Raw genomic sequence first — 23,509 nt, forward strand, 5'->3', positions numbered from 1 at the left:
TTTATATTACAAAATATAAGAATTTAAATAAAAATAGTAATTTTTTTTTCAGATTATTTATCTTTGCATTTACTTATATTTAGTTCATCATATAATCAAACAAACTTTATTTAATAAACAAGTAAATACATCTCTTTTTTTCAATGTTCATTTTAAAAAAAAATCTTGAACATTGAGTTGAGTTTAATAAGTATACACTTTATAATATGTTTTAATTTATTTTAACATCTTTTTTTTACAATATCATTATTTATATATTAGATTAATTAAAAATTAAATTATAAATTTTTATTTAGTTTAATTGAGAATTTAATTTAATTTAATTTTTTATTTGGTTTCTATAGAATTATCCATTCGGATAACACTAGTTTAAGTTCTGCAGGTTGATTTGAAAATCATAAGGTTGGCTCAGAAGGTTTATTCAGAAAAAATAAAGCTGGAAAACATATTATTGGCTCAGAAGGTTGCATGTAAAATCATAGACAATTTTCATAAGTCCAGACATAATTGAAGCAACTTCATCACTGCAGGAGAATAAAAAGTAGCATCAAACATTAAAAATCTCTCTACCAACAACAACGTGAGGAGATAAATCAGAGGAAATTCTGATATATTGCAAATCAAGATAAAAGTAGAACAAACAAGGAAATAATTGCAAATAATCTCAGAGGAAATTCCGCAGACAATCAACAAAGCATCAGATTCAGACCGCCCGTCTGCTTTTTCTCATCATCGATGAACATTTAATCACACTACTTATACATAATTCAAAAGAAAAACAGAGTTCTAATAAAGATTGACAAAGGCATCAGATAATAAGCGGAGTTTTTGGTCCACATTTAATTCAGTGTGTAGGATAAGAATTTTTTTCCATCATTTGCCTTCATCACTATTTGTAAACCAAGAAACAATCATAAAAAAGAGAAGCAATCGAAGAAAGTATTGGCATCAGATAATAAGCGGAGTTTATGCTCAACACAACAATTCATTCAGAGTGTAGGATAAACATATTGCTCATCAATTGCCAAAATTGTTTTTTAAAAAAAAAACAAGCAAAAAAAGATCAAACAAATTGATAGAAATATAGGTAGGTCCATTTGACACCAAGGCAAGATAATAATATGCGATGGGCTGGTAAGCCAACCTTATTGGATCTTTGCATCCGTTTTATCTTCTCCAGCTTTCAATTTTTTGCTGCCCGAGAAGTGGGTAAACAGACGCAGCAAATTCTAATCGATCTTACACTATCGAAAACAATCAATCCAGAAATTAAAAAAAAAAAAAAAGCATTGAATCTGCAGAGAGATACTAGAAAAGAAGGAAGAAAGTTATTGAACGCACCGAGTACGAGCGACGGCGAGGGATGTTGAGGTTGCTGCTGCCTTTAAATAGGGGTTTTACATGAATTAGGGTTTTCTAGAAGAACGCCTCTTTTTATTGGACTGCGGAAGGAGAGGGATTGGGCCCATTATTAGAATATGTGAATCTCGAGTGCTTTTAAACACGGCCCATGTATAAGATTATTATTGCAATCTCCTTGTTGGTTTTTTTAAAAAATATATATATAATTACAAAACAAATGTGATTTAATTATGCTTTTTTTACTTCACTCTATTCTTTCAGGAATTATATTTTATATTCTCATTCAACTAATATCTTGAAATTAAATAGAATGATTAAATTACTCTAATATGTAATATACAAAAAAATCGAATGATTAATTATTTAGCTTTGCTAGATTATTAATTGTTCATCTGCACACACAACCCACCATCAGTCATCCCCTTCATCTCGATTCTTCCCATCACCAATCACATTTCGTATCTTTTCTGTTTGTGTGTGTCAGAATATAATTATTATTGTTTTTTAAAGTATTTTTTTATTTATAAATATATAAAATTAATATTATTTTTATTTTTTTAAAATTATTTTAAATATTAATGCATCAAAATAATTTAAAAATACTAAAAATATATTAATTTAAAATAAAAAATAAAAAAAATTATATTTTTTTAAAAATATTTTTAAAATACAAAAACAAATAGTGCTTTAGTCTCCTCCCACTAATTCAAAATCAACCGCCCACAGCTGCATATCCTCCCTTTTCTTAGTAGATCCACGAACAACCCTCATCTTTCCCCAGAAAAGCTATGAATGGAACTTCAAGTGTAAAAATAAACTTCAAGAACACAGGTAATAATAATTTGCATTCATAGGAACTGAATAGACATACAAAAAAATAGATTAAAGCTTTCAAAACTATAGAAACTTTACCCTACATTTCATGAGAGTTATTTAAAATATTTTGATGGAAACAAAGAGGATCCTAAATAAATAAGTCATAAGAGCTCTTCCAATGATTTACAAGAAGTTTGACAATAAAATCGTTAAGATGATGAATACTGTTAATAGGAGTGTTCATTTTTTATTTGATTCGGTTTTTATTAAAAAAAATAACCAAATCGAATTTAAAAAAAAAAACAAAACCGGTTCAAACCGACCGGTTTCAGTTCAGTTCGGTTTAGTTTTTTAGAACAAAAACCGGTTCAAACCAGTTTGGCTCAGTTTTTCCCTGTTCGGCTCTGTTTTTTTAAAATTTTAATCGGTTTTTTTTTACAATTCGGTTTTTTCGGTTATTTTTTTTAGTTTTCTCGGTTTAATCGGTTTTTCAATTTTTTTAAACACCTCTAATTATCAAAGACTTGGGCAAGGAAAAAAAAATCACTACCCTGAATTTTTAGTAAAATAAAAGGATGATAAGAAGGTTTAGTGGAAGAGAGAACTAACTCGGGTGATTAATTTTAGGATTTAATGCAGGACTACCTCACTTATGTTTCAATGAGGGTGTTATACTTTTTTTTAGTGGGGAAGGTTTGTCATAGGCCTCGGCACGAGGATGCACAGTGAAAACAATATTATGATGATGGTAACATGCATGTGCAATGATATATTCGATAACAGTGTATAAGAATGCGTGCAAATAGCATATTCATGATGGTTTTTTGGGCAGCAGACCAAAAGAATAAGTTGCAATATGTTATGCAGTCACAACGATTAACTTTTTTGAGAAAAAACTGTGTAGACTTGTTTTTCTTTTAATTTAATATAGGTGTTCGGGCCAGTACCTAAGACCACAGAGAAAATAAATCTTTTAATTCCAAACTTGTATTATTAGATCACCACCTAGATGGTTAAACCTTTTGTCCAGACTTGTTTTGATCCCCTGAGAGGTAGTTTCATTGTAGCTTCTGTACATTCTTGTATTATAAATAGGACAAAGGATGCAAATGACTGTCCATTGCAAAAACAAGATATATTTGCGTATTGTTCCTTATCAAAGGCTAATAAATGTTGGGATTTTCATGTAATACTTGTGCTTTTGATTTTTCTTCATTTACTTGTGTTGTCTCTTCAGCTTGTCTATAACAAATAAGAGATTAGGAAAAATTGAAAACATTTTGGATGAGTGAAACTCCTTCGATATAGGCAAGAACAAGAGTGAATTTTGTAAAGAAAAATTGGGTCCAGTGAGAGACTTGATTGCCACATCAGGATTGAAATTTTGATGAAAAATTTGATCCTAAAATAAGAATGAAATAATTTTATATTTTTCTTCTTAAATAAAATTTATTCTTTAAATCATGGGTATAAAACCCGACTCGAAAATTAATAAGATAAGACTTAGCTCATGAATTAAAACAATTTTGTTTTTAGACAATCAAAAATGAATGTTGATGGTTATATTTTGACTTGATCAGACCTCCATTAATCAGGTTTAACTATATAAGTTGTTATATAGAGTACGGAACGGTGAATATTCCTAAAATACTGGAGGTTTTTGAGGGCTACTGTGCATTATGACAGGTAGAAAGCGCGCGGATGACCAGATTCTTACCATATGAAAGGAAAAGGAAAGAAAGATCATCTCTCGTTCGTAGACTACTTAAGCATTGCGCATAGCTATCCATTGTAATAGCGTGTGTTGTTGAAAACGAGGGGTTGCGCCTTGTTGTTGGAAGAATTCCTCCATCGAGCAAAGTGTAAACAAAAACATAGTTTTTCTAAACAAGAACAAGACTTTTCTCTCTTGTTTCCAGCACTCTTCTCCTCTATAAGAAATTTTCCACTTTCCTACTTGTACAGGGAATTTCCCTTCAACCTGCGATCTTTAACTCACATTTCTGTTCCCCTATTCCAAAAAAAAATAAAAAAATGAATGTAATTTGGTCACTGCTCTCCTCCCTCCTGTTCTCTCTTTAGATCAGCAGGAGGTAAAAAACAATCCATTGACAACCCACATATATTAAAATCAACTTCGTCAATCATCCATGTTTCCTCTATTTTCCTCTTATGATTATGTGATGCTCCATATCTGTGGAGTGTTGCTGTAGTCTTTCCACTATGTGCTACATTGATGCCTTCAATATATCTATAATCTCCAACCACTGACTCCATACTTGTCTCCCAAAACACATCATCATTTCCTTTAATCGGTTTCATCTTCACTAACTTCGTATCCTCGAATTTGACAAGGAGTCCTGTTCTTTGGCTGAAGTAGCCCCATATTATATGGTGTACAATTTCTGTGTTGGAAGAACTTTGAGCTTTAAGGGTGTTCGAGTCGGTCTCGAGCTTGAGTACAAAGCAGTCTTCATTGCTCACTTTCTTCTCTGTAATGCTTACTGCTTCTAAGAACAAGTTGGCAGTGCACCTTGGATCCAATCCCTATTGAGATCACATCACAAAGAAAATCATCTTCAATGCATTTGACATTTTGAAACAATACAACCAAAAAAGATATTAAATCAATAGTTTTAGATCACGTAAAACGATTATTTTGTCACTAGAAAGTAAAACATTCAGAGAAGGTTATACCTGGAAGAACCGCCGCAAGGGTCTTGGAGGACCTCTATTAGCATGAGAGGCCTGAGAAGAGGACTGGTTCCAAGCAACCTTGCCATCACTGCCTGCACTAACCTTGTAACCAGAAACAACTAGTTCTAGGTACCATAAATCAGGGTTTTTTTGCCATAGTACAAATCCACCAACCTCAGACTTGCCTTCTGCGTGCACACTGTCATCACCTTGGTGCATTTCTGATGCAGCCATCTTAACCTGCCCTACTGCATACATGCTCTTCACTGAATTCAGCGCCAATGGTCCTCCAATTGCTGCTATATATTGTTGTACTATATATTTTGCGGTAGAAGCTCCCTGTTCATGAAATAAGATACTGTTATTAACCAGGACTCACATTTCCAGTTCTAGTTGAAAGAGCTGAGATACTTCCTCATCAGCCTCACTGATCAATAAAAAGTAGAATGAAGAATTAATGTTTTGAGTTAAGCATGAAGCATAAAATAAAAAATGTTGAGGGTTTTGCCCTCTTGATTGTTTCTTTCTCTTCCATATCAAATGTGAAATGCGAAGCAAGCAAATATCCTTATCGCCATAGCCCACAGGTGAATTAATAACAAGCAAAAAATCCCCAATGTTCTCAATTTCATCCACCAAATTTCAACAGTTTTCAGCCATTCCTCTGCCACGCTGAATAGGACCTTTACATTTGCAGGGAAGGTTTTCAAAATAAAAAAACATGCACGCCATTATAGCACGGCAAGATTTTAAGATAATCTCTCCAATCATACGAATATATATATATATAGTCCAGCAATGAATTTCATTTACTCCTCTTTTTTTCCCCTTAAATTGTCATATCCCTTAATTAGGTACCTTCCATTTTCATGTTCAGATTAAGCCAGAAAAGAATCTTGAAGAGGAAAATGAAAGAGTCATACATACAATGGAACAATCTTTGAGAGGACGAGTGAGAGGCTGGTCAGGGTGGGCCTGAAAAGGGATAAGAGGAGAGCCAACAAGCTTAAGCAATGCTATGAATTCAGTATTTGATTTAGATTGGAGATGGGTTGATTTATCAGCAGCAGCTTGAGCATTCATCAATGCACGCATGTTTTGCCAACGGGAAGCTGAATTGTTGCCCATTTTTGTGAACATCTCTTCCGGTATAGGTACCTCCAAGACGGTGTCAAGCGCATCTTCCCTATCATAATTTGGACACAACTTCCTCATAGAACTCCAAGAGACAACCTTAAGAGATTGAATCCAAAAGAACACAACCAACAAAATAGAAAAGGAGGAAAATGAAATCTAAATTTTGATTGAAGAGATATGAGAGGGAGATGAAAGGCTGCGTCTTTTTCTTGTCTATGGTGTTCCTTGCGCGTAGGTGTCGTGGGTGCACGATTTTAGGGGCTTGTTTGATTTTGTAGTTGGCGGAATAGACGGCACCTTGCCATTGGATTAGTCTCTCATGTTTCCGCCATCTTTCTACATGTCACCAATTGCAGCATGACACATATGGAGAGGGAGAGAGAGGGAGAGAGAGAGAGAGAGAGAGTAGAATCAGCATGACCCTAATCTTTTAGCCAACCAAAATCTTCCTTCTAACCTGTATCTTTGGGTTGACTCCTTGTTGGCTCCTGGCTTGACTGCAAATTGCCAACCGTAAGGGTTTTCCTTTTTATAATAAACGAGCGCAAGTCCAAAGCCATGATCATAATTAACGAATCAATCCGCACAACAGTTGCCTTCCTGAAACGTATGACAAATGCGTACTTTCCAATCATGTCCACAGGAACACATTCAGTATAAGCCCATGCATACACTCCATCTAGTTGAAATGCTGATGGGTTAATCATCACAATTCATCCAAAGCGGAAATACGGCATTTGCCTACCCTGCTTTCTCGTCAGAGATTATATGGCTGAATAGAGGTCCCGGAGGATGGAGAGATTATCATGCTCTGTTTTTCATCATAAACATTATTGATGAACAGCACTTCAATACTATTTTCTTCGTCCTCTGTATCAGGAAAATAAAATTGCAAAGTGAAATTCTAATTAAGTCAACCTTTAGATACTATTTTGCAGTCCACGCAGAAACATACATTTTCAGAAACAGAAAAAAGTAGAGGCAAACTCGCCCTGAACCCGGACACTGCATTTTTCTGGCAATCACCACTGCGAAAGGCGAAAGCATCAAAACAAGCAATTAAGGTTTTATTGTTCATGTGTTACACAATATCAATTATAAAACATAAAACTGACAAATTTAATACAGTTTCTTGAAACACAGAATATCATCTGCACAACATGTGCCCAGTTATGTCCACTGGGAATGTCCCTGCATATCGAGCATCTCGTCCAGACGTTTTAATCTCTCTAATCCTTCACTGATGAGAAAACGAATCCTTTGCTTGTCATTGCAATGCCGGTTATTCTCCATCTCTTGTCTAATTGTTTGTTTCAGGTCAGCTGTAAAACCCATTACATTTGAAACAATGCTATAATTCATAGTTGCCTGAACTTTTCTCCCAATAAAGAGTTGCACTTCTCGGACCCTATTGAAATCTTTTTTTATAAATGATCGTTGTCATTTTAATAATTGATTTTCTTTTTCCATAATGACGATGCATGAACCATTAAAACGGAAAATCAAGCTTGTAACAAACCCAAAAAGAAAATGTTGAAAGAGCAATATAACAGCCTTCAAATGAGAATAGTCCCGCAGTGTGTAAAATCCTTAATCAAATTGATAACATCAAGAAAAATTAATCAATCACAAAATATAAACTTCACCTCTAGCGTCACCAGGTGCTCTCCTTGTAGTTCTTAGTGCTTGCCTATACAGCTTCAGCACTCGAGCTCGGAGAATGAAGTCCTGCAAACCAAACGAGAGAACCATAGCTGATTCTCTTCCTCAATTAAATACGCTTCCATGTCAGGTAAGCAAGGAGGGTTTGGCACCGAACACAAAGAAATTTAACAAAAAAATAGAGACACGGAAAGATCGAGAGAAATTGAAGTCTTACCAGAAGTACAGGAGGAGGAGTCGCCGGAGCTGCCGCAGATGTCGAGTGGATCCGTCGATTAAACAACTTAGCTGAATAGGCTGAGGATCTAGAATTTGCCCAACCCAAAACAACAACTCGTCGTTTGTCTCACGATGCACAACCAACTTCTCCTTCTGTTCCAAAAACGAAGAACTTGTCGTTGTTTTCAAAACAAAGAAATGAAAAGGGCCAACCCTAAAAGATATCCTTCAATTATATATGTAATCTTATTTCTCAGTAAACAATTTATATATATATATATCAGTTTTACCCTTAAGTCTTCAAAAATTATAAATTAAGAACTTCAAACAATATCATTTTATAAGAAACTTACTGTTCGTTCGTTAAACGATTCTAACATACATTATAATTGAAAAATCAAATGTTTTGGATATAAAGAATTTAACAATATCCTAGCAATTTAAGAGTATATTTAATATTTATTCCCAGAAAAATGAACAATTTATTGTTAGAGTTAAAATAGAGAAAGGTATGTTATTGGGTAATTCAAATAAGGGTAAACTGATTTTTTTTTACAGACTCCCTAAACTTATATAAAAAAAGTTTTTTCTTCTATAAAATATCTTTTTAAATAAGAGATTAATTGCCTTATCTTTTTAAAGGACTTATTATATGGAATGACTCCCTAAGTGAATGAAAGACCGTCCAGATTACGGCCATAAAGCATTGCCATGATTTCGTGCTTCTGTGAGGAGGGTATAACAAGATGATGACTTCACTGGAGACCTTCAGACTAGGTTTTGTTTTATTTATTTGTGCTATAATAAGATTGATGTTTGTTTATTTTTCAACTATGAATGACTTATTTTATTTAAGAGTTTTAGCATGCTTTCTTTTTACTTCCTGTCATGCAAAAACATTAATGCATCACATATATTATTTGTGAAAGCACACACTAAAAAGATTTAGGCTAAGTGGAGGACCATTAACTTATTTTATGACTTGAGTCAAGGTTTAAGTTTCTGTAAATCACAACTCTTCATTGAGTATTTAGACTGATAATAATTGATACACGTGTCTTCCTATTGCCTATTAAGCCCTTATATTGCCTTCACGAAGGCGATCTCTAGGACAACAAGAGATCTGTTTTACAAACCAAGTAGTAAACTTACCCCTTGTCTCACGTAAAAAAATAAGAACCTGCCTTTAAGGTGTATGCTCGCTACATATGTTTTGCATCAAGGCAAACCCTTCATGTAGCATCTTGAATTCAGGAGTTGCGTGTGACACAATGACCATCACTTGGAAAATTTTCGCTGTAAAATTTAAGCAAGGATCAAAATTCTTATTTATCATACAATAGTAACAACTATGTGTCATCCTTTAAAGAGCAAACCTGCATTTAATTTACATGTTCTTTTTTGCAAACATATCTTATTGCAACATTGCATGTTTTTGATTTGTAGAAGAAATATACCCCCCCCCAAGATTCAAATCCCTTTTACAATCCATACAAGATAATAAAAGCATGGACATCATGATGAAGGAGATATACATGCTAACATGTATGCTTGGAAACGCTCAGTAAGCCCTTTCCTTGAAGATACCAGAAAATGCTCCAAAACATTCAATAGAAAACCTCATTTTGTAATTGGGGTCTCAAGTATCGGTAGTATCATCATTCTCTTCCTCTTAACATCAAAAGATAAATGGTCCCTCTCCAAAGCTAGTGTATGTTGAGAACCCTAAAATAGTTGACACAAATCTTGAAAAGCCAAGCATAAAGAGGAGGAAAATAATTTTAAAACTAGCCTTGACAGTAGTATGATGACTTAGTAGCTATTAAAGGAACAACAACACCTTTTTTAGGAGTTACATGATAAAGCTAAAAGCCTTGTCAGATGTCAACACAGAGCAAGATCACCTAGTGATTGAAATGACATAAAGAGAAGTCATAGAAAATGAATGACCAAATAATTCCTTTGAGTCAATAAGGGTAAGATGGTTATGGACTTTTAAAGAAGTAAAAGGTATCCTTAGCTATAAGTTTAGCAACAAAAAGTTGTTAGAACGAGCCTTCACGTATAACTCTTTCTCTGATAAGGAGCCCATCTTCTAAGCATCTAGAATATATAGGGGATTTCATGTTGAACTTCCTTCTTATAAAAGAATAATGCTCCCAATACCCATACTTGTCATCAAGTATATTAACATAACTCAGGACAGTTAATAGGGGTATAGAAAAGTTAGCTCAAATAGCCCTTAAGCACAATTTACACCGGTATTTGAGCTGTAAAAAACCTCTTATAAAAGAACAAATTAGAAAATGCTTAAAAGACATCTTGCATTATCCTTTGTACTCTCATAAACTCATTGGAACACCAAAAACCCTAACTGATCTGGTAGAAGCAGTTATAAGAGCTGTATTTGAGGACATTAAACAATCCCTTAACAAGGTATGAGAAACATTCAAGGGTGTGATGAAACCATTCATTTGCCCATAAACACTAAGAAAGCATCTTGCAATCAAGCTGCATGAAACATGCAAGAAAAAAGGTCTCAAAGTCAATTTTAAGAATTCTTGGAATGAAAGCTAGACTATAAAAGTCTTCATTAATGGTCAATTTATGGGTAAAAAGGAGTGTGACCATAAAAAGAAAATGACTCATAATAGAGCAGCTAAGAATGCAAAGTGCCTACATGACATATGCAGGTAATACCAGACTTTGTTGGAAGCTTGTTTCAAAATATAGGTTTTCAAGTTTAAGGAGACCGCACTACACTTTCAATATCTTTTGTCTATGTTATTGCTGTTTTGAAATAAAAAGATAATTATGAAAGTATCATTTGGCATTTTATTTTTCCTCTTTAATCAAATTAATGTAATGGAAGTTTATCAAAATGGATGGACTCCAAGATGCATCAAAACGCTATGAAACACTCTCACCCTTTCAAGACATTATGATCAAATCAATTTTAAGAAAACCTTTTACCAATAAATAAATAAATAAACATGCGTTTTGATTTCAGAAATAATTTGATGTTTACTCAAAACAACATTTTAAAATCCTATTTATAGGATGACAAACAAATCAGTCAAGAAATTCCCATTTTAAAATGACCAAAAAATTCTAAACCAAGACATAAAAAATAAAAAATGCATAAAAAACACACACCTCATGTCTCTTCAGCTATATTTTTGTTGTATGCATAATCACATGTAGTTTGATTTGTTAATCATTGATTCATAAAAACCATAAGTTCCAAACAATTATGTTGAATAAGGACAACTTATCGATTCTAACCACTTCCTTTGTGATCCCTATTTGAGTTTGAATTAGTTTTTTTTTTTGTAAGAATCCTGACTATGATCACACATCATGATGCGAACCCTAGAGGAATTTAATGGAATTCACGACCTCAAGATCAATCTAATCTAAGTTTGTTGAGATTTGAATAAGTTTATCACAATGGAAGACTTGCTCCAAGACAACAAGACTATAAACCAACTCGATCACAATGCCTACACCTGGAGACGAGCAAAGAAAGTATAAATTCACAATATAGAATGATCAATTCTTTGAAGAGTTGAAAGTTCAATTAAGAACCAAGATGGAGCAACCAAAAGTCGGCTACAATGCTAAAAATACCATCCAAAGTCTCCCTAAAATTATTCCTAAAGAGTATTTAAACTTCAAGCCAAAACTCTAGTTTCCCTAATGGGTCTCACATAAGCTCAATTTAAATAATAATCAACCTAAGATAAAAATAGCCCAACTAATTAAATAAGACAAGTTTGTTGTTTTCGCATTCTGTCTAGCAGCAGCAAAACCCAATTTAAAACAGATGGTTCTCTCTCTTCTTAATGAATTAGAAGGCGTGTTATATACTGTTGGAAAGGTATGGAAGTCTAGTTTCCATCCTAACTAGAATCACATCAAAATTTAATCTTTAGCTCTAGTTATGACAAAAAAAGTAACGAAAGGTCAAACTGTTCAAATCTAGTCTTCTTCTCCCAATCCTTGTGTAATGGTCTTGGTTCCACCAATAAGCCCCTCTTGAACATGAATCAGATTAATCAAGGCTTGCTCTTTATTATTACAAATCCTCTTGAAGTCCACCTTAGCCCATGTCTCTTGAAGAAGTCCATTGAAAGCTTCTTTGAACTTCTTAGCCCTAAGCCAAGTAACTAGACGAACTAGAACCTCCAATGGATCCTTTGATGGTTGGATCACATCATCCCCTCTCTTCTCAAAAGGATTTGACCTCGAATCATCACATACATCAAACAAAGAAAGAATAGAAATATTGAATGTAGCACTAACATCATACTCACTTGATAGATCCATTTTGTAGGCATTATCATTAATCCTTTCTATGATCTGATAAGGATCATCTCCTTGAGGCATCAACTTTGATATTTTTTATTTAGAAAACCTTTCCTTCCTTATATGCACCCAACCCCAATCACCTGGTTCAAATCTCACCATTTTCGTCCCCTATTGGCTTTGTTTGCATATTGTTCATTCTGCTTTTCTATTTGTTGCTGAATCTTTGTATGGATATCTTTCACCACCTGTGCTTTTTGATTACCATCAAGACTAACCCTTTCATCAACAAGTAAAGGAATCAAATCTAATGGTGTCAAATGATTAAAACCTTACACAATCTCAAATGGTGAATAATCAGTAGTAGAATGCACACTACGATTATATGCAAATTCAATGAATGGCAAACAATCTTTCTAATTTTTAAGATTCTTTTGAATTATAGCCCTTAACAATTGAATCAAAGTCCTGTTAACAACTTTAGTTTGGCCATCTGTTTGTGGATGACAAGTAGTAGAATATAAAAGTTTAGTTCCTAATTACCCCACAAAACTCAAAAACTTAACATCTTGATTGGATATAATGCTCCTAGGAAGACCATGTAGCCGAATGACCTCTTTAAAGAATAGGTCAGCTATATTTGTTGCATCATCAGTTTTATGACAAGTATTGAAATGTGTTATCTTAAAAAATCTATCAACAACAATAAATATAAATCTCTCCCTTTCCTAGACCTAGGTAGACCCAAAATAAAATCCATAGAAATATCAACCCAAGGTTCCTTAGGAATAGGCAAAGATGTGTATAGTCCATGAGGCATTACCCTAGACTTAGCTTGTCTACATGTTATGCACCTATTACATATTCTTTGCACATCTCTTTTCATATTAGGCTAATAAAAGTGCTCATGTAGAACCTTCAAAGTTTTAATAATTCCAAGATGCCCCATTAAACCTCCCTCGTGTGCTTTCCTCACAAGTAATTCACATAAAGAACAATTAGGCACACATAATTTATTTTTCTTAAACAAAAATCCATCATACCTAAAATATTTATCCTTGGCTGAAACCTTGCATGTGTCATATATAACACCGAAATCATGATCATCAAGCTATAAATCCTTAACATACTCAAATCCTAACAATTTAGTATTGAGAAGAACATGCCTTCGCGACAAGGCATCGACAACCACATTTTCTTGACCTTGCTTGTATTCAATCACATATGGGAAAAGTTTCAATAAAGTCAACTCACTTAGCATGTCTCCTACTTAACTTACCTTGACCCTTCAAATGTTTCAACGATTGGTGATCAGTATGTATGACAAACTCCCGGGGCCACAGATAATGTTGTCAAATCTCCAAAGCCCTCAATACTACATACAACTCTTTGTCATAAATGGGATAGTTAAGAGTTGCATCACTGAGTTTCTCACTAAAATAAGCAATGAGCCGTTTGTCTTGCATTAGAACAACTCCAATACCTATTCCTGAAGCATCACATTCAATCTCAAAAGCTTTATTAAAATCAAGTAAAGATAGTAAAGGTGCCGAAATCAACTTTGATTTTAACAAGCTAAAAGCATTTTCTTGTTCTTCTCCCTACTTGAAACCCACGACTTTTTTAACAATTTCAGTCAATGGAGAGGCTATCGTACTAAAATCTTTAACAAATCTCCTATAAAACTAGCCAAACCATGAAAACTTCTAACGTCTGTTATGGATTTTGGTTTAGACCATTCTTGAACAGCCTTAACCTTAGTCTCATCCATTTCTATACATTTTGCACTAACCATATATCCAAGAAAAACAATCCTATCTATGCAAAAATCACACTTTTTTTTCAAATTAGCATATAAGGACTCTTTTCTAAGCACATCAAGAACTTGTCTCAAATGACCTATATGCTCATCAATCTCCTTACTACAAATCAAGATATCATCAAAGTAAACAACTATAAACTTACCAATAAAAGCACGCAACATATGATTCATCAATCTCATAAAAGTACTAGGTGTATTAGTAAGTCCAAAAGGCATAACCAACCACTCATACAGACCATATTTAATTTTAAAAGCAGTTTTCCATTCATCCCCTTCTTTCATCATAATTTGATGATAACCACTTTTCAAATTAATTTTCAAAAACAATTTAGAACCATGTAATTCATCAAACATATCATCTAATCTAGGAATAAGATGTTGATAATTTACAGTGATGTTATTGATAACTCAGCAATCCACACACATTCGCCAAGTTTTGTCCTTTTTTGGAACAAAAAGCACGAGAATTGCACAAGGACTCATGCTCTCTCGAATGTATCCTTTTGACATCAACTCCCCCACTTGCCTTTGAAGCTTCTTAGTCTCTTCAGGATTGCTCCTATAAGTCGGCCTATTTGGTATAAATGCTTTTGGAACAAAGTCAATTTGATGCTCAATACCTCTAATTGGCGGCAAACTATTAGGAATGTCATCTAGAAAGACATCCTCAAATTCATGCAAAAGAACTTTAACAACACTAGGAACACAAGAATCTAAATCATCTAAGTTAAAGAATGCCTCCTTATACACAAGTAAAATTATAAGCAAGCAAGAAAGATATGCATGTTTAAGATCATTAGATTTTACAAAAAAATTTAAGGTGGTTCCCCACTTTTTCTACACATTTTTTTTCTCACCCTTTCTTTCTTCTCTCTACTCATTTTCTCTCCACTCTCGGCCTTCCTTTGATTTTTTTGTTCTTGGTCGTGACCCTCCCCTAATGTCCTAAGGGTCAAAACTTTGTTCCCTTTTTTTTTCAACTCATGGCTCACTTTCTTTTCTCTCTTCCTCACATCCTCACCATATTGTTCAACTTGTTTTTTCATTTTGACCGAATCTTTTTGTTCCTCCACTTTGACCGAAACATGTTGCTCTTCCTCATAGCCCTTCTTCAATTGAATTTTATCTTCATACACTTGCTTCGGTGAGAGTGGGGCAAGTGTATAAATCCTTCCATCCTTCTCTAATGAATACCTGTTCTTAAACCCATCGTGCTTGGATTTTCTATCAAATTATCAAGGCCTTCCTAGTAATAGATGAGTAGCATGTATAGGCACAACATCACATAACACTTCATCCTTATATTTTCTCACAAACTATGAGTATGGGAAATGAGAGGGTAACTCAAGTCATAGAAGAAGGCCAAATAAAGTTAGAGTTGTCATCTAGAAAAATTCCTACTTTGGATAGTCTTTCATATTCCTGATTCTATAAAAAAATTTAGTTAGTGCATCTTTGTGTGGATCAAAATGGATTTACCCTTATTCTAGGATCTAATAAAATAGTTATAAGTAGGTTTGGTTCTTATGTTGGAAAATATTATTTGTTGAATGGTCTTTATAAACTAAGTTTAATGCCTTCTTCTAATATTGCTTTACATTTTTCATCTTTATGTATTGTAAATGTTGAATGTTGTGATTCATGGCATGGTAGGCTCGAGCATGTTAACTTTAACACTATAAAAAGAATGGTGCATTTAGATTTAATACCTAAGTCACGTATTAATAAAAAAGAAAATGTGAATTGTTTGCACAAGCTAAACAACCTAGAAAGACTTTTAATTCAATAGAGAAGAAAACAAATTTATTGGAGTTCATACATAGTGATATTTGTGATGGTAATAATGTCTTGACTCGAAATGGTAAGAGATATTTTATAATTTGTTTTGATGATTTTCAAGATATTGTTATGTTTATTTGAGTAATTCTAAAAGTGAATTATTTGATAAGTTTAATATTTTTAAAGCAGATGTAGAAAATTAATTAGAAAAAAAATAAAAATTATGATCTAATAGAGGTAGCGAGTATACTTCTAATGAAATGAAAGAATTTTTAGAATTGCATGGTATCAACTAACACCTTCTTATTCACCACAATCTAATGGAATAACGAAAAGAAAAAAATAAAACTTTAATGGATATGGTTAATGCAATGTTAATTAGTTATGGTTTGCCTAATAATTTATGAGAGGTGGAGCCTTATATTCTGCTTGTTATATTATTAATAGAGTTTCTTATAAAAATTTATATAAAACTCCATATGAATTTTGGAAGAATAAAAAACTTTCTTTAAAACATTTTAGAGTGTGGGAGTGTTTAGTAAAAGTAAATATTCCTATTACTAAGAAAAGAAAAATAGAACCTAAAACTATAGATTGTGTATTTGTTTGATATTTTTTTTAATAACACTACTTATAGATGTTTAGTTGTAAATTTTGATATTTCTGAAATTGCAAATAGTACTATTATTGAGTCACGTGATGTGATTTTCTTTGAAAATATTTTTCCATAAAAAAATAAATTGTCTAAACTTGTTGTTGAAATTTCTTCTAAAATAGACATTGTTGATGATCATGTTAGAAAAAGTAAAAGAAATAGAAGAGCGAAAGATTTCGGTGTTGATTTTTATACCTTTTTACTTCAAAATGAACCTCAAACATATAATAAAGATATGACATATTTTGAAGCTTCTTTTTGAAAAGAAGATGTAAAAGATGAAATGGATTCTTTAATTTCTAACAAAACTTGGTTTTTGACTAATTTTCCACAAAGGTGTGAGACAATAGATTGTATGATTTTTTAAAAAGAAATTGAGAACTGATGGTTCTATATAAAAAAAATTAGGTTAGATTAGTTGTGAAGAGATTTAAAAAGAAATTGGTTTTTGACCAATTTCTAAAACTACTACAATTATAATTCTAGTTGATTTAGCTTCTTTTACAAATTAGAAATCCATGTGATTTAGAAGAAGAAATTTATATAGACTAACTAGAAGGTTTTATAGTACTTAGTCATGAAAATAAAGTTTGCAAGCTTGTAAAATATTTTTATAATTTCAAACAAGCTCCAAAATAATAATATGAAAAAATTTGATTAAGTCATATTATTTGATGGTTTTCAAACAAATAATAAATGTGTATTTTATCAAATTGGAAATGACTTAATGATATTATGTTTAAATATTTTATCAAACATATTATTTGTTTTCAAACAAATAATAAATGTGTATTTTATCAAATTGAAAATGACTTAGTGATATTATGTTTAAATATTTTATCAAACATATTATTTGTTTTCAAACAAATAATAAATGTGTATTTTATCAAATTGAAAATGACTTAGTGATATTATGTTTAAATATTGATGACATTATGATACTTGGTTGTAATATTTAAGTTATAAATATTATTAAATCTTTCTTGTCTAAAAATTTTAATACGAAGGATTTTGATCATGTTGATGTTATTTTGAGAATTAAATTATTGAAAAGCAATAATGATTTTGTTTTAACTCAATCACATTACATTGAAAAGATATTAAAAAGGTTTAATTATTTTGATATGTCTATTGTATGCTTTCCTTTTGATTCTTTTACTAAATTAAGAAACAATGATGGTGAAAGCGTCTCAATATATATATACTTGTATTGTTAGATCTTTATTGCATTTACCAAATCATACTAGACCAAATATAATGTGTAGTTGGTAGATTAAATAGATACATACATAATCCAAATGTTTCACATTTGAGTGCTTTAGAAAGAGTTTTTAAATATCTAAAAGGAACTATTGATTATGGACTTCATTATTCTGTTTTCTCTATTGTAATAAAGAGATTTAATGATGTTAATTGGATTTTCGATTCAAAAGAGACAAAGTCCACTAATGGGTATGTGTTTACTTTATATGGTGATGTAATTTGTTCGAAATCTCTTAAACAAACTATAATTATTGGTTCCATCATGGGAATAGAATTGGTTACATTAGATGATGCTAATTCAAAAGATGAGTGACTTCAAAAAAATTTAATTGACGTACCATTTGTTTCTAAATCGATACCACCTATATCAATACATTATGATAGCCAAGTTACTATAGCTATGGCTAAGAGTAAAAAATTTAATAAAAACAATAAGACACATGGCCATTAGACATAAATCCATCAGACATTTGATATCTCATAGAATTGTATATTTGGATTTTATCAAGTCTAAAAAAAAACATTACAGATCCGCTAACTAAAGGTTTGGTGTGCCAACAAGTTATTCAATCATCAAGGGAAATGGGACTGAAGCCCTTAAAATAATCACTAATAGTGGAAACCTGTCTTTAAATGAATGGCGATATCATGAATAAAGTTCAACAGGTCAAAACAAAAATGTTAGGTGATTAGAGAGAGCATAAATATTACATATATATTTTACGGGGTGATCCCTAGTCTCATTTCTATGATGATGTGCTCTCTATTATGATGATTAGAAAGAGTTAATCTCTGAAAGAATCCAAAGGAAAATTTTTTATAGGATGTTGGTCACAAAACACCCTTGGAGATTCACCTAAGTGAATGTGGTGGTGGGGTCACCATTAGAAGAGCTTGGACAACTCTTTAAAAACATTCATGAGACAAGATATGTGTGCATGACTACAAAATGTACAACACTAATAAAACCTTAAAATCACTTAATATTGTGTGTGTGATAAGTTTATATTTTGTCTAAAAAACTTAGTTCAAAACATTCTAGTTACTATGGTTCTTCAAGTTGAGAATTATTTACACTAAGTGTAGATTCAAACCTTGAAGGTACCTAATACCTATTACACAACATTAATTGCTCACTTAAATTATTCATTATATATATTAATAATTTTTAATCATATGGGGGAATGTTAAAATTTTAATTTAAAGTTTACCTTTAATGATAACCATTAGTAACAATTATTATAGTCATTTTAATTAATTACCATAACCACCATTTTATGTTTTAATGGTAGCATTGGTTACCATTAATTTCTCTCATATTTAATTGTTATATATATATATATATATATATGATTAAGTTAGTAAATTGGTGAGAAGAGATAAAAAAATATATAGATGATAGAAACAAAGTTTAATGTAGTGATGAAGAGGTTGATGTTGTGAATACCCCATTGTATGGGGTATCTATACACCTATTCTTGCTTGTCAAAGGTCACTTAACTTACCTGATGAGAGGAGTGAGAGTGGAGAGTATAGGATAACCCACCTAATATAGAGGTGACGAGAAGGTGTGATGGTGTAAAGTTAGACGAATGTTTCTTAACTAGTGAAAATAACAAAGAGTATGTTCAACTAATAACAAACAATAAAAGTGTTCTAGTTATGTTGGTGATTAGATGAATATTCTTTCACCGATATGTGGACCAATCAAATACATGTTTATAAAAATTTAACAAGCTATATTTGCAAGGATCAAGAATGAGAGAAGAGAAGGGGGGAAGCCAGCCAAGAAGAGAAAAACACCCCCTTCCTCTAAGAAACCCTAAATTATGCATTCTTCCTTCTTTTTGATTAGTTGTTCAACAAACATGTAAGGCTAAACACTTTTGCTTAGTTGCAAGGACACGGAAACCTTCGGATTCCAAGAACTGTGAGATTTATTTTACCTTTTCTTTTCAGTTTATATGATGAATATGTTTGTTCTCCTATGCTTATTTTTCCTATGATTGTTTATTTTAATTGCTAGGGCGGACTCTAAGTTATTATTGTAGACAATCTATTGCTAAGTTTGATATCAAAACCGGAGTTGTGGTATATGAACTTGTGAAGCAACTGAGTTTAATAATTGTGACAGATCTACGTTATTAATCTTAGGGAGAACATTCAATCAAATCAAACATAGACTGCGTACAATTATGTTTTCTTGATTAATCAACTTATCTAGTTCTTAAGGCTGCCATTGAATTAAATTACTAGTGCGGACACTGTGGTTGTTTGATGGTTAGAGTTAGTTATACGGCGGATCCGTTAACTAACCAATGTTAAGAAGAGATAAATATTCAGAATATAAATTGATGTTTCGTTTCCATGATCAGTTCTGATTTCTGTAGGTGGATGTGTCATTGTGTTCAAGGTTTGTTTTCTTGATAATTTTCTGATTTTATTAAATTTTGTTTGATAGTTTTCTGTTTTCTTTTGCTTTAGCCTAGATAAAGTCCAAACCCCCCCCCAAATTGCATATCATCTAGCATAAAAATCTGACTTGAATCTTCTTCGTGGGATCGACCCCTTGCTTGCTCTATACTATCTTGTGTGTTGTGTTTGAAGCTAGGGTAATTAATTTGTGCAACCGCGACATCGCAACAAATTTTGGCGCCGTTGCCGAGGAAGTAATTTTAGTTGATTCTTGTGCTATTATTTTTATTTGCTGTGATTGTTATTTCTTTTTCTGAAAAAAAAACAAAATTTTTGCTTGCTGCGGTACTATTCATTACGGCAGCGGTACTGTTCAAAATATATTTTTTGGTGGAATTAGGTATCAGCCTTTTGTTTCCTGAAGGAAAACGATGTTCTAAACATGACTAGTGATAACCACTAGCCCCACCCTATTGAGGCCAAATTCCTTCTAGGGTTTTTAGGTAGTTTTTGTTTTCTAGCGTAGGATTTTCGTACAATTTGCATTGTTTTCGATCTCTTGTGTGGTTGGTTTCTTTTGAGTGTTCTTGATGATTTATGCCAATGACTCGTTCTACTAATCAAAGTCAAGTGCAGTTGGATCTCGAAATAGAAAAAACTTTACGCGGGTTACGAAAGGAAGCTCAAGTCAACACCATGGTTGTTGAACGACAATAAACACTTAAGGAGCTTGCTGCTCCTAACGTGGAAAATCAACCATTGTGCATCAACATCGACAATAATATAAACTTTGAGCTCAAATCTGGTTTTATACATTTGCTACCAACATTCAATGGTCTTGCAGGTGAAGATCCTCATACTCATCTTAAGGAGTTTCATATGGTTTGCGTTGGCATGAAACCGAATGAAGTTGATGAATAATAGGTTAAGTTGAAAGCTTTCCCTTTTTCTTTAAAAGGGGCGGCAAAGGCATGTTCTTTCTCTATTCTCCCAGGTTCCATTGGAACTTGGAATGCCATGAAGAAGATTTTCCTTGAAAAATATTTCCCAGCATCTTGAGTTGCCAACATAAGAAAAGAAATATGTGGGATTCGACAATCTCATTCAGAGACACTTTCCGAGTATTGGGAAATATTTGAGCAACTGTACATTCAATGCCCTCATCATCAAATACCCGATCAGCTGCTCATTCAATATTTCTATGAAGGATTGATGCCTACTAACCGTAGTATCATTGATGCTGCAAGTGGAGGTATATTGGTGGATAAGACACCCAAGGCTGCACGCCAACTGATCTCAAACATGGTAGCCAACTCAAAACAATTTGGCACGCGTGGAGACTTCACAAACAAATGAGTAAATGAGGTAAGTATTTCTAACCTTGAAAATAAAGTTAATAATCTTACTTCTCTTGTTCGTTCTTTGGCTTGTGGAAATGTACAACAGGTGAAAGTTTGTAACATATGTTCCTTACAAGGACATACCTCAAATATGTGCCCAACAATGCAAGAAGATTACATTGAACAGGTTCATGCAGTTGATGGAGGATTCAACGGACAGTCCCAGCGTAAATATGATCCCTTTTCCAACACGTACGATCCCGGATGGAGAGATCATCCAAACTTATGTTATGGGAACCTACCTTAACAAGGCAATCAAGGCCGACAGTTCCATCCCCATGGATTTCAACCCCAACAGAATTATCAAGCAAGACAACCCCCTCCATTTACAAACCCCAATGTTATGGGGTCGTCATCTAGTGATGATCTTTGTGAGATGATGAAAACTTTAGCTTCTAACACTGTGACCTTGCAACAAAATGTCATGTCTTTTCAACAGGAAACAAGGTTAAGTATTCACAACTTGGAGAAGCAAATGGGGCAAGTAGCTTCAAGTGTGGGGAAATTGGAAGCACAAATGAATGGAAAATTACCCTCCCAAGCATTGAATCCAATAGAGAATGTTAGTGCAATCATGCTGCGGAGTGGGACTGAACTTGAAGAGAAAAGGTCAAAACAAATTGAGATAGAGGAAGAAGAAGAGATAGAAATCAAATTGAGTACAAAGAAGGAACATCCTCTTCCTCTACAAACTGAAACATCGACCAACACTCCAAAGGTAACTCCTCACTCAATGAATTCCAGTTTTAAAACAATTCCACCCTTTCTTGTGAGTTCTTCTAGGTCAAAGAAAGTGGACAAAGAAAAAGAGATTTTAGAGGTTTTCAAGAAAGAAGAACTTAACATTCCTTTGCTTGATGCTATCAAGCAAATTCCCAAGTATGCCAAGTTCTTGAAGGAGTTATGTACTACCAAGAGAGCTTTCAAACTAAAAGGTCATGAAATGGTAAGTATGGGTGAAATTGTATCAGCTATTGTTCAAAAGAATATGCATTTGAAGCAAAAAGATCCAGATGCATTTACTATCCCATGTGTTATTGGTAATGCTAGTTTCAAAAGGGCCTTGTGCGATTTAGGTGCATCCATTAGTGTTATGCCTAAACATGTTTATGATTCTCTTAGTCTTGAGCCTTTGAATAAAACTAACATTGTAATACAACTTGCGGATCGTAGTTTTGTTTACCCACTTGGTGTGATAGAAGATGTCCTAGTCAAGATTGATAGTTTGGTCATTCCATGCGACTTTTATATTCTTGATATGGAACATGGTTCTTGTGATTCATCAAACAACACTCTTATATTGTTTGGGAGACCATTTTTAAAAACTGCCAATACGAAAATTGATTGTGGTAAGGATACTTTGTCTATGGAGGTAGGAGATGAAAAAATTGAATTTAATTTTCATGATGCAATGACATATCGTTATAGCAATGTTTATTCTATCACATGTTATGACCAAGTTGATAAATGTATGCAGCAAGTTTTTGATTTTGATAGTGAGGATGAATTAAGCGTAGCTTTGAGCTATGACTATGATTTTACCAAGATAGAAGAGATTGAGAAACATATATGTGTTTCCCAAAACGTGCATGAATCAGCATTGGCTTTGCAAACTGTTCCCCATGATGTAGGAGCCATTCACCCCATCATGGACAGTAAATGGGTGGCGCCTATCCTTTTGGTGCCTAAAAAGATTGGAATTACATTGGAAGAAATACAAAATGATGCTTATGAGAATGCAAGGATTTACAAAGAAAAGACTAAGAGTCTCCATAACCGAATGCTTACAAGAAAAGAGTTTAATGTTGGAGACAAAGTCCTTTATCATTCGCGTTTGAAACTTTTTCCTGGAAAGTTGCACTCTTGTTGGATTGGACCCTTTGTTGTTTCTAATGTTTTTATTTATAGTGCAGTTGAAATTATAAATTTAGAAACCAACAAAGTACTCAAGGTCAATGGGCATCGTTTGAAACC

General features: G+C 33.1%; 2 protein-coding genes and 2 non-coding genes across 4 annotated transcripts; all 4 read right to left on the bottom strand.

Moving 5' to 3' along the window:
- Nucleotides 1–801: 801 nt before the first annotated feature.
- On the bottom strand, nt 802–885 carry LOC133684385 (small nucleolar RNA R16). Its single transcript, XR_009837887.1, has one exon. It is a non-coding gene; the product is annotated as a small nucleolar RNA R16 (small nucleolar RNA).
- Nucleotides 886–941: 56 nt separating this feature from the next.
- On the bottom strand, nt 942–1,029 carry LOC133684386 (small nucleolar RNA R16). The gene has a single exon (XR_009837888.1). It is a non-coding gene; the product is annotated as a small nucleolar RNA R16 (small nucleolar RNA).
- A 3,027-nt stretch (nt 1,030–4,056) lies between these two features.
- Nucleotides 4,057–6,764, bottom strand: LOC133681843 (uncharacterized). Its single transcript, XM_062105007.1, has 3 exons — nt 5,803–6,764; nt 4,876–5,214; nt 4,057–4,725 (listed from the first exon to the last, which is right to left on the bottom strand). The coding sequence occupies exons 1-3, from the start codon at nt 6,088–6,090 to the stop codon at nt 4,228–4,230; spliced, it is 1,125 nt and encodes a 374-aa protein (XP_061960991.1). The 5' UTR covers nt 6,091–6,764; the 3' UTR covers nt 4,057–4,227.
- A 224-nt stretch (nt 6,765–6,988) lies between these two features.
- Nucleotides 6,989–7,764, bottom strand: LOC133681844 (uncharacterized). The gene is made up of 2 exons (XM_062105008.1): nt 7,659–7,764; nt 6,989–7,334 (listed from the first exon to the last, which is right to left on the bottom strand). Exons 1-2 carry the CDS (start codon nt 7,762–7,764, stop codon nt 7,183–7,185), a joined length of 258 nt encoding a protein of 85 aa, XP_061960992.1. The 3' UTR covers nt 6,989–7,182.
- Between the last annotated feature and the right edge of the window lie 15,745 nt (nt 7,765–23,509).

The sequence above is a fragment of the Populus nigra genome, chromosome 2 (assembly GCF_951802175.1).
Source record: "Populus nigra chromosome 2, ddPopNigr1.1, whole genome shotgun sequence".
NCBI lineage: Eukaryota > Viridiplantae > Streptophyta > Magnoliopsida > Malpighiales > Salicaceae > Populus > Populus nigra.

What these genes read in the sequence shown, in the direction of transcription:
- LOC133681843 (XM_062105007.1), bottom strand. Translation starts at nt 6,090, where the DNA reads ATGAGGAAGTTGTGTCCAAATTATGATAGGGAAGATGCGCTTGACACC. An exon ending in CTCTCAAAGATTGTTCCATT is followed by an intron (nt 5,215 to 5,802) that starts GTATGTATGACT and finishes TTTCATGAACAG; the next exon opens with GGAGCTTCTACCGCAAAATA. An exon ending in CCTTGCGGCGGTTCTTCCAG is followed by an intron (nt 4,726 to 4,875) that starts GTATAACCTTCT and finishes TGATCTCAATAG; the next exon opens with GGATTGGATCCAAGGTGCAC.
- LOC133681844 (XM_062105008.1), bottom strand. Translation starts at nt 7,764, where the DNA reads ATGGTTCTCTCGTTTGGTTTGCAGGACTTCATTCTCCGAGCTCGAGTG. An exon ending in AGCACCTGGTGACGCTAGAG is followed by an intron (nt 7,335 to 7,658) that starts GTGAAGTTTATA and finishes TGGGTTTTACAG; the next exon opens with CTGACCTGAAACAAACAATT.